General features: G+C 47.6%; 1 protein-coding gene across 4 annotated transcripts in view; it reads right to left on the bottom strand.

The window, feature by feature from the left end:
- Positions 1-13722, bottom strand: part of CARD11 (caspase recruitment domain family member 11) — a 335243-nt gene that overhangs the window by 272539 nt on the left and 48982 nt on the right. For all 4 annotated transcript variants that reach the window (XR_014518978.1, XR_014518979.1, XM_083474687.1 and 1 more), the window contains exons 6-11: positions 11335-11487; positions 10079-10204; positions 8405-8599; positions 7366-7533; positions 3798-3849; positions 2274-2392 (exon numbers count right to left, since the gene is read on the bottom strand). Coding sequence is in view for 2 of the 4 variants with exons in the window: in XM_083474687.1 (XP_083330813.1) it covers positions 2274-2392; positions 3798-3849; positions 7366-7533; positions 8405-8599; positions 10079-10204; positions 11335-11487 (813 nt within the window). In the remaining 2 variants the exon portion in view is untranslated. The remainder of the gene's footprint in view (positions 1-2273; positions 2393-3797; positions 3850-7365; positions 7534-8404; positions 8600-10078; positions 10205-11334; positions 11488-13722) is intronic.

Here is a 13722-nt window from a genome sequence, read left to right as displayed (position 1 = left end):
CACGCTCAGTTCAGTTCTGAGGTGTTAAGTTGCCTATGTATATTTGGGTTAGGGTTAGGGTTAGGGTTAGGGTTAGGATTATTCTCAAACCACGAAAGCACAGAGATCAACATTGTGCTATTTCCCATTGACCCCTCATGGATTTTCATTACTAGCATCATCATTCAGAACAGATCCTGTAGAATAATAATAATAATAATAATAATAATAATAATAATAATAATAACAACAACTTATACCCTGACCACCTAGCCGGGCCTACCCAGCCACTCTGGGCAGCTTCGATATTAAAAACACAATAAAAGATCAGACATTAAAAACTTCCCTAAACAGGGCTGCCTTCAGATGTCTTCTAAAAGTCAGATAGTTGTTCCTTGACATCTGATGAGAGGGCATTCCATAGGGCAGGCACCACCACCAAGAAGGCCTTCTGCCTGGTTCTATGTAATCTCACTTCTCATAGTGAGGAAATCTCCAGAAGGCCTTCGGAGCTGGATCTCAATGTCAGGGCAGAGTGATGGAGGTGGAGACGCTCCTTCAGGTATATTATTATTATTATTATTATTATTATTATTATTATTATTATTATTATTAGGTTTTGAAACAGCAACTCAAAGTGATTTGCAATATTTTAAGCACACAACAAACGTGTACCTCCATTAAAACCAGCATTAAGAACCCCCCCACTCCGCTCTAGATTAAAACATACCAACCAAGCAAGAGGGCCAGCCAACCAGCCTGGTTAAAAATGAACGTTTTTGCTAGGCACCTAACGGTATGTAATGATGGCACCAGGCGAGCTTCCTGGGGAGAGAATTCCACAAGCAAGGAGCCACCACAAAAAGGCCTGTTTTCATGTTGCCACGCTACTAGATCTCTCGTGGAGGAGGCACATGAAAAAGGGCCTCTGATGACCATCACAGGATCTGGGTTGGTTCATAGGAGAAGAAGTGGTCCTTAAAGAATTGGAGTCTTGAGAAGACTCAAAACCAGCTCTTGAACCCAGTACAGTGGTATTTTGGTTTACAATCTTAATCCGTTCCAGAAGTCCATTATTAAACCAAAGAAGAAGAAGAAGAAGAAGAAGAAGAAGAAGAGGAGGAGGAGGAGGAGGAGGAGGAGGAGGAGGAGGAGGAGGAGGAGGAGGAGGAGGAGGAGTTTGGATTTGATATCCTGCTTTATCACTATCCGAAGGAGTCTCAAAGCGGCTCACAATCTCCTTTCCCTTCCTCCCCCACAACAAATACTCTGTGAGGTGAGTGGGGCTGAGAGACTTCACAGAACTGTGACTGGCCCAAGGTCACCCAGCAGCTGCATGTGGAGGAGCGGGGAAGCGAACCCGGTTCCCCAGATTACGAGACTACCGCTCTTAACCACTACACCACACTGGCTCGCTAGCATTCTTAAACCAAGGTGTGCTTTCCCATAGCAGCTGGGGACTCAATTTATAAATGGAACACACTCAACAGGAAGCGGAACATGTTCTGCTTCCAAGGCAAAGTTCACAAACCAAAGCACCTACTTCTGGGTTTGCAGCGTTCTTAATCCAAGTTCTTCATAAACTGAGCTGTTCTTAAACCAAGGTACCGCTGTACTCTCTTCCACCAGTTGTACTCCAGCACAGCCAGTGGTTGGAGATGGCAGAAGCTAAAGCTGGGAGGGTACCAGGCTGGGCATCTGAACCCAGGCAATATAATTCATGTTTTGCTACTCCAACTATAGAGGGAAGACATCCTTTTCATTTACTGGGGCAACATTTCCTACAAACCACCAGCAAGACACCTTTGTTCTCTGACCAATTCCCTCCGCCACTAACTGCCAACCTGCTGTGCTGCTGATCGCATTGTGCCTAATGGGATGTCTGTCTTGAGAGACAATGGGAAGACATCCGCGCACATTCCTGACCCAGCTTTGACTTACAAACATGAAGGGCGTTAGGAACTGCAAGGAAACTGAAATGTTTCGCTAAGAATAAAGCATAAAAAGCAATTGCAATGCAGCGAGGTAAGGATCACCGCTTCTCTCCCCCCGCTGCTAAGTTTTAAAACTGAGCGAGAGCCTGGTGAAATAGCTTTAAATAAACATTACCCAGCGGTGGGATGCATTTTAAGAGGAAAGGTTAATAACGTTCTAATATAGAGAATATGTTAAAAGGATTAAGGTTGCTGGCTGGCTAGGCCTCCCTGTTTCGTGGGGGTTGGAATCATCGCCGGCGCAGAAAGCCACATTATAGGGGGAAGGTCACGGAAGCGAGGCCCCCGCAAGCTCCTTACGATTTTGCCAACTTCGCAGCTGCCCACCGAGTTGCTGATGGAAATGGGATTAGAGGAATTGGTGTCCGCCTGGCTGCTGCTGCTGGCCTCACCCTTGTCTTCGTCGTGTCCTCGAACTGCTGGGCTCACAAATGACAAAAGCGGAGGAAGTCATGGAGGATGAGAGAGACGCGAGATATTGGCATTAAGGCCCGCTTCGGTGGAAATAATTCTGTGCAAACAAGATTTCTATCACATGCGATTATTGCTCTCGTTTGGTTCACGGCGGCAGCCCCAACCCCTCGCCGTGCTGCCGTTATTATTTTTCTCTGTTCCGTGGTGCAAAAAATCTCTCTCACTTCCTGAACTTTTCCCACCACTTTCCTCTCCGTTCCAAAACTTCAGGGCTGGAGGGATGAGTCAAAGCCAGTCTTCTGCAGCCTGGTGTCCACCAGTGGTCACTGGACTCCAACTCCCATCAGCCCCGGCAGGGGTGGCCAATGGCCAGGGAAGATGGAGAATGTAGGACAGCAACATTTGGAGGGTCCCAGGTTTGGAAGGCTGCCCTAAGCAGAAACATATGCACCTCTTTGGGCGCAGATGTTTCACTTGTGCAGATCCATTTCTTAAGGTGCTGCTTCTTCCACCCCCAAGCAATCAACATGAATTCAACAACTTTTTCCCCCCAGGACAAATGTTCGCTTAAATGTAAAGGTAAAGGACCCCTGACAGTTAAGCCCAGTCACAAACAACTCTGGGGTTGCGGCACTCATCTTGCCTTACTGGCCAAGAGAGCCGACGTTTGTCCGCAGACAGTTTTTCCAGGTCATGTGGCCAGCGTGACTCAGCCACTTCTGGTGAAACTAGAGCAGTGCACGGAAATGCCGTTTACCTTCCTGCCAGAGGTAATGTACTTGCACTATTTATGTACTTGCACTTTGAGGTGCTTTCGAACTGCTAGGTTGGCAGGAGCAGGGACTGAGCAACAGGAGCTCACTCCATTGCAGAGATTCAAACTGCCGACCTTCTGATTGGCAAGTCCTAGGCTCAGCGGTTTAGACCACAGCGCCACCTGTGTCCCGCTAATGTTTGCTTCATCACACCCTAATACTGGATATACAGGTGGGCAGCCATCTGTCTAAAAAGCTACACTAATTTGTCTTATCCAAGTGTTTGTTTAAGGGCGGGGGGCTCATTGGGGTTCTCCTCTGGGAAGATCTCCTCTGCTTCTGGGTCTCTGCCCTGTGGGCTGGGCTCAACACCTGCCTTGCTTCTGTGTAGGAACGTTTCAGCTCCAGAGTGACAGAAAGCAGACCTGAGTCAATTGCCAGTCTGTTTTAAATGATTCTCAAAAAGTGTTTGCTATCAGGGAGGGATATATATATATATATATACACACACACATATATATATATACACATTGCAGCTCTTATCTTTTGGGAGCGAGTTTCGTGCTTGCCTGGCTGGAAACGTTAGTTAGAACAAGGGAAACAGCTTGAGCATTAACAGGGAAGACGGACGAGGCAGGGAAGTTATTTCTCTGACCTTGATAATCCGATGCTCGGCTCAAACCGACGGGGGATTTCGTTCTTGGCAGCTGGAAAAGGACAGAAATGAAACTGAACTCAGGACACAAGCTAGGATTCCTCATAAAAAGAAACACCTTTCAGGCTTTCCCAATGCCAAAGGGTAATTCTATGATTTGGGGAGAAACAGAAACGGGCAAAGAAGCATAAGCGTAGCTCCTGTGAAACTGACTAAGATTGCGTTCACGTGAATGTAAGAGAACAATATTACATCAGTTCCACAAATGGAGGGTTTATAAAAATTATGAGCATGGTGGGAAAGGGGAGAGAGAATGGCTGTCAGAAGGAAGCTCGCACATAGTTATCTCATGGAGAACACAACCACGGGTGGAGGTCGTTGGCTTGCAAATGGATCTAGCAAATTCATGAAGGACTGACCCGTGGGATGTGGGCAGCAGTCAGAGATGAGTCAGACTCTGGGAGCCATGAGACGGGTCAGTGGACAGCAGCAATGATCAAGGCAGGGCCAAAGAACAGCCAACAATGGATGTCTTGAAAAGAGGATTAGACAAATTCATGGAGAGGAAGCCTATTGATGACATCTAGCCATGATGGCTACTATCTGCCTCCACGCTCAGAGGCAGTGATGCATCCGGATACCAGCTGCTGTAAACTTCAGGAGGAGAGAGTGTCCATGTGCTCATGTTCTGCTCCCTGGTTTCCCACAGGCACCTGGTTGGCCTCTGTGAGAACAGGAACCTGGACTAGATGGGCCACTGGCCTGAGTAACAAGGGCTCTTCCTTAGGTTCTTAATTTCAGGAACATGCAACGCTCAGGATGATCTCTTTGCTCATGCAAGGCTCAACTGGAACAGGACTCTCTCTTTTAGACCTTCCTGCCCAGAAGGATCCACTGGCAAGCCTGCACCGTCAGGATCAGTCCAGAAGAATGAGAAGGCTCCTGTCTGCTGTTTTGTGGTTCACCGCTTGGGGCAGCCACATGCAGACCCACCAGTTCCTAACAGCCTATGAATAGATTTAAGCCACAATAAGTAAACAGGACCGCCAAAGTCCAAAGGCATTAAACCTGTGATTACTGTTACCAAGAAACAATGGACAATGGTCTGGAGATGGACTTTACATTTTCATGTTAAGTGGTTTGGAACAAGTGTTTGGAAAGGCAATGCACAAATCTATTAATACTACTGCAAGGTGCTCTATGTGGGGTTGCCTTTGAATGTGACCTGGAAACTACAACTAATCCAGAATGTGGCAGCTAGACTGGTAACTGGGAGTGGCTGCCGAGACCACATAACACCGGTCTTGAAAGACCTACATTGGCTCCCAGGACGTTTCCGAGCACAATTCAAAGTGTTGGTGCTGACCTTGAAAGCCCTAAATGGCCACAGACCAGGATACATGATGGAGCGTCTCCACCCCCATTGTTCTGCTCCGAGGGCCTTCTGGCAGTTCCCTCACTGCAAGAAGTAAGGTTACAGGGAACCAGGCAGAGGGCCTTCTCAGTGGTGGCACCCACTCTGTGGAATGCCCTCCCATCAGATGTCAAGGAAATAAACAACTATCTGACTTTTAGAAGACATCTGAAGGCAGCCCTCTTTAGGGAAGTTTTTAATGTTTGATGTTTTATCGTGTTTTAATATTCTGTTGGGAGCTGCCTAGAGTGACTGGGGAAAACCAGCCGGATGGGCTGGGTATAAATAATAAATTATTATTATAAATGATTATTAATACAGTTGTTGTTGGCATCTGTTTGTCTCGAGAGAAAATGGAGTGCAAACTAACAAAGTAAATAAATGCTTAAACCATGACATCCAAGCCACAGCCATCTTGGGTAGGATGTGTGCTAATGAGATCATCAAGGCATGGGGTGTGTGGGTAAAGATCTCCAAACTGGACTAGGCTAGCAGATTATGGTAAATCAGGGAGTCAGCAAACTTTTTCAGCAGGGGGCCAGTCCACTGTCCCTCAGACCTTGTGGGGGGCCAGGTTATATTTTGAAGGGGGAAAAATGAACAAATTCCTATGCCCCATAAATAACCCAGAGATGCATTTTAAATAAAAGCACTCATTCTACTCATGTAAAAACACGCTGATTCCTGGACCGTCCACAGGCTGGATTGAGAAGGCGATTGGGCCAGATCCGGCCCCCGGGTCTTAGTTTGCCTACCCATGTTGTAAATCCTGGCAATGTTTTAAATGGAACCCAAAATCTAAAAAAAGCTCAGCCCCCCCCCCCCAATTGTGGCTAAATTTGCCTTAGTGAAACTTTTTGCAGTTTCCCACAGTGGCAGAAGATTCAGTCAATCAAGCAGAATCAAGGACTTCAAGCACGTTTTCCTGTACACTTGAATGAGTAAAAAAGACAAGGTTTAATTTAACTCTGAATTAGGTAGCTAATTTTCCTCTGGATCTTGGCTGTCTTCTCCCTATTATTCTTCCCACCCAATGGGAACTTTTCCATCAGCCTTCTGCTGTCTATCAGCTTTTCCATTTGCGCTGGAGCTTAAAGGATCACTCCAATTTTCCAGCTTTTCTTTCTTTCTACTTCTTTTTTTGCTCTTGCAACAATCAAGAAGCCAGAGAAACACTGTATTCCTCAGAATGCAACAGAGGAATGGATTGCCTACTCCCAAAATAGGGTTCTCCACAGAGTTGGCCCAACTGCACCATGCTGACAGCTGTTTGTAGGTTTGACTCAGGTATGCTCATTGCTATAAGAGGTGCTGCAACTCACCATGAATGCCTCCCTTGTTCTCTTATAATGGCCATGGCACCCATCTGAGAAGTGCTGGAACTGAGTTCTGGTGAGTTCCAGCTGAAAAAAGCCCTGGGTCCTCTATCTGCTCGTCCTGTATTCTCCATCCAAAAGGCAGGATATTATCAATACCATGGCATCCATGCTTGCCTACCCGATGTTAGAATTCCTGCTCCATGATTTCAGTCATGGGATTGTTGTCTATCACATGATGGTATGTGTTTTGACTCCACAGAGTGGAAAGTGACAGAGACAGGATGTTTGTGTTACTGTGTTCTGTGAAGTGAGACTATTGTCCTTTGTTCTGTTTTTCTTTGCTGTCTGATGCTAGAGAGAGAAGGAGCCATGTTGCAGTGCTCTGTGTGTGTTTAGATGTAAATAAAGTAGATTAGCCAAAATGCTGAGTTGCTGAGGTCTGTTATGCATGATGTACAAACTCTGCGGATCCCTAAGTGTGCCGGTGTTGCTGTGACGTTCGGGCTGAAGAAAGCTTATGAAGCTCCCAAACGATTGACCAGGAGGGAGAGAACATGCCAGTCGGGCATGTCTCTCTACCAGGGTCCTACTCGAGTGTAGGCTGAGCTCTTGACACCCTCAAGATGATTCCCTGCAGAACACGCCCCAGTATTGCCTTCCCCAAGCTGGCACCCTCCAGATCTTTTGGAGTACCACCAGTTTCAACAAGCCAGCTGGGGCTGTTGGGAATTGTTGTCTGAAAACTTTGCAGAGTACTAAGTTGACCAAGGGCATCTTAGAGGTCTTAAATCATGACCTTGGGCCTCTGAGAATTTTGCCTTGTGTTGGAAAGTACCTGGATTCCCTTCAGGTTCATCCTTCGGATTCGAGGCTGATTGGGCAGGAAGAACTTGCTGTCGTCTGGAGACTCCTCGGAGGTCGAGGAATCGTCTGCCTCCTGGCCGTTGATCCTGGGGCTGGGAGCTCGAGAAATCACAGTGAGGGGCAGATTCCTTGGTAAGCTCTGGAAGCAAACGGAAGGAAGACTTTAGTGACCGGTGAGCTCAATGTGGCTCCCTAATCAGAGTTGTAGTCCTAACCTCACATACCTGGGAGGAAGCTTCTTTGAATTCAATAGGACTCAATTCTGTGTAGACATGGTTAGAGTTGCCAGCAAGAGACCATTAGGAGAAGCTTCCTAATGGTAACAGCTGTGGAAGTGGTTGTCCCAGGAAGCAATGGGATTTAGGCAGAGGCTGGCCACCATCTGGGATGTGGTGGTTGCATCCTGCATCTGCAGCATCTTGTACTGAGCAGGGAGTTGGAATAATCAACCTCCAATGTCCCTTCGGGCTCTAGGATTCTAGCATTTAAATACTGCACTTCAAAATAATTCACCCAGTGCACTGGTGGGGAGCCTGTGGCCCTCCAGATGTTATTCTACTCCAGCTCCCACCAGCCCCAGATAGTAGAGTCCAAAGGGACCCTGAGTGTCATCTAGTCCAACCTTCTGCAATGAAGGAATCTCATCTAAATCTTCCCTGGCCATCCAACCTCTGCCATTCAAAACCTTCAAGGAAGGAGAGTTCCAAATATATGGACCATGGGCAAATGTCCCAGAGCTGACAAGAAGTTTTAGGATTGCTTCAAGATGTTCCCAGAGCCCTCTCTTAGTCCTGCCCATTTTTCGTCAGTGCCACCCTGCTTGGAGGATATTCTGGACCTGGGACCCAGGGAAGGATTCCTGATGGTTGCAGGTGCATGGATGCTGCATTCACACGTTAGGATTCTCATTGCACACTTAAACAAATATTGGCTGTAAACATACCTCCCCCCCCATAAAAAAAACCACAGTGTGTGATGTGACCCAGAGCAAGAACCTCCACTGGCTCTACCTGATCAAAGAAGTTGTCCTTGGAGAGACGCCTAAGTTTGCACTCCATGTTAAAGATGCAGGCTTCCTTCCGAACCACCTCGATTCGGAGCTCATCGTTCTTTTCCTCAAGTTCCCGGATCTGCTTCCGGTACTTATCCTTCTCAATCAGACACTGGGAATACTGGGCTTGAGCCTCATCCCGTGAATGGAATGCCTTTGAAAGCAAAGAGAGTCGGATGAAGGTGCTCGCCGGAGGATCTTAGCACCCAAAACATTCGCATAAAGAGATACAATCTTTCAGGTGGCTCAAGACAGATAGGGCTTTATAGGCCAGAACCAAGCACTTTCAATTGAGCCCAGAAGCAGAGGAGGAGCTGGTGAAGTTGCTTTAACAGGTGAATAACATGCTCCCTGTGACCAGCCTCAGTCAGCAGTCTGGCTGCAACACTTTGGACCAGCTGAACACTTTTAAAAGGCAGCCCCAAGTAGAGCACATTACAGTAGTCCAACTGGCACACGTCACAGTGGATATGTGGGATGTGGCACAGAGCAGCAGCGGGGAGAGCCACTGACGGAACTGACGGTGTCAACAAGGAAAGATAATAATAATAATAATAATAATAATAATAATAATAATAATAATAATAATAATAATTTCCCCAGCCACTCTGGGCGGCTCCAAATTGAATGTTAAAAACAATACAGCATTAAATATTACAGACTTCCCTAAACAGAGCTGCCTTCAGATGTCTTTTAAAGATAAGATAGCTGCTTATTTCCTTGACATCTGATGGGAGGGCGTTCCACAGGGCGGGCGCCACTACTGAGAAGGCCCTTTGCCTGGTTCCCTGTAACCTAATTTCTCGCAGGGATGGAACCGCCAGAAGGTCCTCAGCGCTGGACCTCAGTGTCCAGGTTGGACGATGGGGGTGGAGACGTTCCTTAAGGTCTACTGGGCCAAGGCCGTTTTAAGGCTTTTAAGGTCAGCACCAACACTTTGAATTGTGCTCAGAAACGTACTGGGAGCCAAAGCAGAGGGGGGGATGTCAGGAACTGGACTGAACAAGAGGAATGGGAAATGAGCCCTCGGTCTGATTGGCTCCTCTCAGAAGAGGAGGAGTGGGAAGTTTTGCCCTCTCAGTCTCCAGCAGTTTCAGGAGGAGAGGGAGACAGGGATGATGTACAGCTGAATGAGGAAATGCCTAGTTACGGGATAGTGGAGCAGGAGGAGGGGGAAGCTAGAGAGCAGACAGCAGAGACCTCCCTGGAGAGTGTGGGAGACCCTCCTAGTCCAAAGGCTCACAGGTTCCTCCACATTCAAGCGCAGAGAATGCAGAGGGATGTGACTCTTGTAGATTCCCAGGATGTTGTGGGAGATGGAAGAGGAGGGACTCAGAGGAGCCAATGTCTCCTATGTGTGGAGACATGGATCTTTTGGCTTGCAACCAGATGGCGGAACAAAAAGCCATAAAATATGAACTGTTTGTTCCTCTTGACCCCAAGGCCACCGTGGGAGGAGAGGATACTTCCACGCCTGACAGGGAGGCATTGTTCCACAAAATGTTTCACCTCCCTCTTCCCCGAAACGGGAGCTGCAAAAGTTCCTGTAAGAACTCTCTGCTCGACTCTCACTCCGATTCCTTCCCTGACTTCTCTCCCTCCCCCCCAGCTCTCGTGGTTCCAAGTACAGTACCTGGTCTCTCTCCTTCTCCACTTCTTCCAGCTGAATCATCACCGTGTTCATCCGATGCTTGTACATTTCGCAGTCCTTCCCCAGAGTGGAGCATTTCAACTCCAGTTCTTGTTTCTCCTCGAGGTACTACAAAGGAATCGATCAATAAGCACAGGGCACCAAGGCGATCGATGAAGGTCTAGCCTGCTCCAAAGTGGGGAACCCCTGCTGATCTATCTCCTCATGTCAGGGCGCCAGGTGGCAGCGAGGCAAGAGGGTTTGGGGGGTACTGAGTCCCATGGCCTTAGTATTTCTCTGAAATCTGTTCACAAGGCCTCGTTGCAGACTGTCCCTCCGTTAGAAGAGTTGGTCAAGCAGTACCATAATAATGTTCTTGTTGTTGATGGGGTAGGCTGCATAACTAGGGCATCCTTTGCACAGTGTGTAAAATGAGTATCATATTGCTGGATAACCAACAAGATAAAATGTTATATACTGCTCATGGAATAATTAAGCATCTTTTAAAGATGGGACATGGATGGCGCTGTGGGTTAAACCACAGAGCTTAGGACTTGCCGATCTGAAGGTCAGCGGTTCGAATCCCTGTGACGGGGTGAGCTCCCGTTGTTCAGTCCCAGCTCCTGCCAACCTAGCAGTTCGAAAGCACATCAAAGTGCAAGTAGATAAATAGGTACCACTCCGGCGGGAAGGTAAACGGCGTTTCCGTGCGCTGCTCTGGTTCACCAGAAGCGGCTTAGTCATGCTGGCCACATGACCCGGAAGCTGTACGCCGGCTCCCTCGGCCAGTAAAGTGAGATGAGCGCCGCAACCCCAAGAGTCGGTCACGACTGGACCTAATGGCCAGGGGTCCCTTTACCTTTACTAAAGATGGCAGGCAAATAGCCCGATGGTGTTATGCTCAAGGGCTTAGTGAGGACAGAAAGCCAGGCTGTCGATCCTTTGCCTGCAGCCTAACACAGTGAAACACATTATTTCATGAACAGTGCTAGTGAGGAGGAAGAGGGGACCACGTGTGGCAGCACAAAGCAGCTGGCTTTGTGCAAAAGAGTTGCCAAGCGAGGGCAATGATAATTCTTTTCAGCTCACCCACAGTTCTGGTTTTGATGCGAAGGGGGTTACAGGAATGGAAATCTTGCCCTGGCCCTAAAAATGCCATTGGGCACTTTGTTGGATGCACAACACCTCCTACCCCAAACCGGTAGATCTAGATTAAGTTTCCTGCTTCCGTTCTTAGCGCCTCTTGCTTTCCACCTCACCTTATCTCGGAGGTCCTCTGCATGGCGGATCTCTTCCTGAAGGTTAAAGATCTTGTTGACCAACTCCTGGCGATCCTCCAGGGCCTCTTTGCGGTCGTGTTCTAGAATATCCAAAATGGCTTTGTCTGAATCCGGCAAGCTGGGTTTCCCAGCCTGAAAGACATTTGTGCAAAAGGCGTAGATAGAGGCCAGTGGTGGGTGGAAGGAACAGGGAAAGGGAAAGAAGAGGCACGGATCACAGGGAGAAAAAGAAAGGCAGGTCTTTCCTTAGATTGTAGGCACCTTCAGGAAAACAAACAAAGAAACCCTGGGCCAATCTCACAGGGCAAAGTAAATATTGCTTTTCCGTGCTATATTTTATAACATAGCCTTTGATATATTTTAGCCTGCATCCTATCTGGAGGGCATCTAGGAACACGCACTGCCATGATCACAGTCCTTTTAGCATGGATCCCAGTGGGTTCTGCCAAAGCTCTCCCAGCCCCCTTTAATGAATGTGCATGACACAAGTGGCACAAATGCGCCATCCTAAGCATTCCTGCATTCTCCAACCCTCCACCCCCTTTCCCAGGGGGTCTCTGTGCACATGCAATCCCAGCAAGAGATGCACATCATGTTCTATGTTCAGAAAGCATAAACTCCACTCAGGCCAGGTACCTGTCCCTGCCAGCTAAAGCCACTGTCACATCTTTGCCTCTGGGAGAATGGGTTTTTAAAAAGCTTGCTGGGAGCATGCACCCATGCGCTCCTTTTCTTCAGATTTCAACACGCTCTTCAGGCTAGAAGTAAAATCTCAGCGTGGCAGGCAGAGGAGCAGCTGCTGCTGCTGTGAGATTAAACCTGCTATTAAGCATTATGAGATTTTTGCTCTTTTAAGAAGAAAATTTTACAGGCTGTTTACCAACACATCCATCTTCAGACGCCAGGACAGGTGATTGCAGGGTACATATAATCACAGAGGAGGTGGAGAAAAGCCTGCAGGAGTCTATAATTGAAGAGACACAGGCAGGTGCATTCTCCTGAGTTCAGATCCTTGCTCCATCTAGCTCAGAATGGTCCACACTGACTGGCAGAAACTCTCCAGGGTTTCAGGCAGCAGGTCTCTCCCAGCCCTACCTGGGGGGTTGCAGCTGGGACCTTTCGGGGTTACAGCAGATGCTGTTCCACTGGACTATGGCTCTAAAGCGTTAGGCTACATCCGGTGGTCACCCTTCATGTGATAAACAGAGATGGGCAGAAAGCTCTGACTTTTCCTTCTTTCTCTCCCACCCCCCCGTCTTTATTAATAATCTTGCAATACATTACATATATATATATATAGACCATCTCATAAAATAAATTAAAACTTCAATCATATACATAAAAAAGAGAAAAACAAAAACAAAAACATATACTTATCTTTTCTTACATACAGCGGACGCTCGGGTTGCGAATGTGATCCGTGCGGGATGCACGTTCACAACCCGCAGCAGAGTGTCTGCGCATGCGCGAGTTGCAATTTGGCACTTCTGCGCATGCGCGACTGCCGAAACCCAGAAGTAACCCGTTCCGGTACTTCTGGGTTTCGGCGGGTGCATAACCCCCAAAAAACTGCAACCTGAAGCAGCTGTAACCCGAGGTATGACTGTATAAGGTTTTATAGACGTGCATGAATAAATACAATATAATGGAACCAAGAGGGGGAGGGGAGGGAAGTCGACCAAAAAAGAACGTGGCTTTTGGTTTTGTTCTTGCTTTTATTTTTGTTTTTTGGAAAATTAATAAAATCAAAAACAAAAAAGGTATCCTTTGTCCCACAGAGCAGGGCTTGAAAGCACAAGCAGAGAGGTTCTTAAATTGTGCAGAGCCATTTGAGAAGAGGTTGCTGGATCAGGCCAATGACCCATCGAGTCCAGCATCCTGTTCTCACTGTGGCCCAGCCAGAGGCCCACTATGGGAAACCTGCAAGCAGGATTTGAGGACAAGAGCAACTCTCCACTCCTTCAGTTTCCAGCAACTGGGGATTCATATGCATCGCTGCCTCTGACTGGGGCCAGAGCATAGACATCATGGCTAGCAGCCATCAATAGCCCTCTCCTCCACGTTTCCGGAAAATTACACTGTGAACAGTCCCTGAAGTCATCGTCCCTGCTGCCAACTAGAACAAATGTTCACTTCGCAACTCTTCCCCCCTCTCCCTTCAGGTGTCCAAAAATAATCTCATAAACTAGGAGTTGAAAGGTACAGATACGTGACAAGCAAAGAATAAAAAGTGTTCGCTTTTTTAAAGTCCCTGACACAGCCATACACTGCTCTGCTATGAGATCTCAGATCCAAACCCCACAGACTCTTCATCCTACGCACTTCTTTTTCCCCAAAATTAAGTCCCGCTGAGTTCAAGGGGGACGT

The sequence above is a fragment of the Podarcis liolepis genome (genome assembly GCF_965112155.1).
Source record: "Podarcis liolepis genome assembly, chromosome: 14".
Taxonomy (NCBI): domain Eukaryota; kingdom Metazoa; phylum Chordata; class Lepidosauria; order Squamata; family Lacertidae; genus Podarcis; species Podarcis liolepis.
Note: the sequence above shows the minus strand (reverse complement) of the source record. Positions and strands in the feature narration are given on the sequence as shown.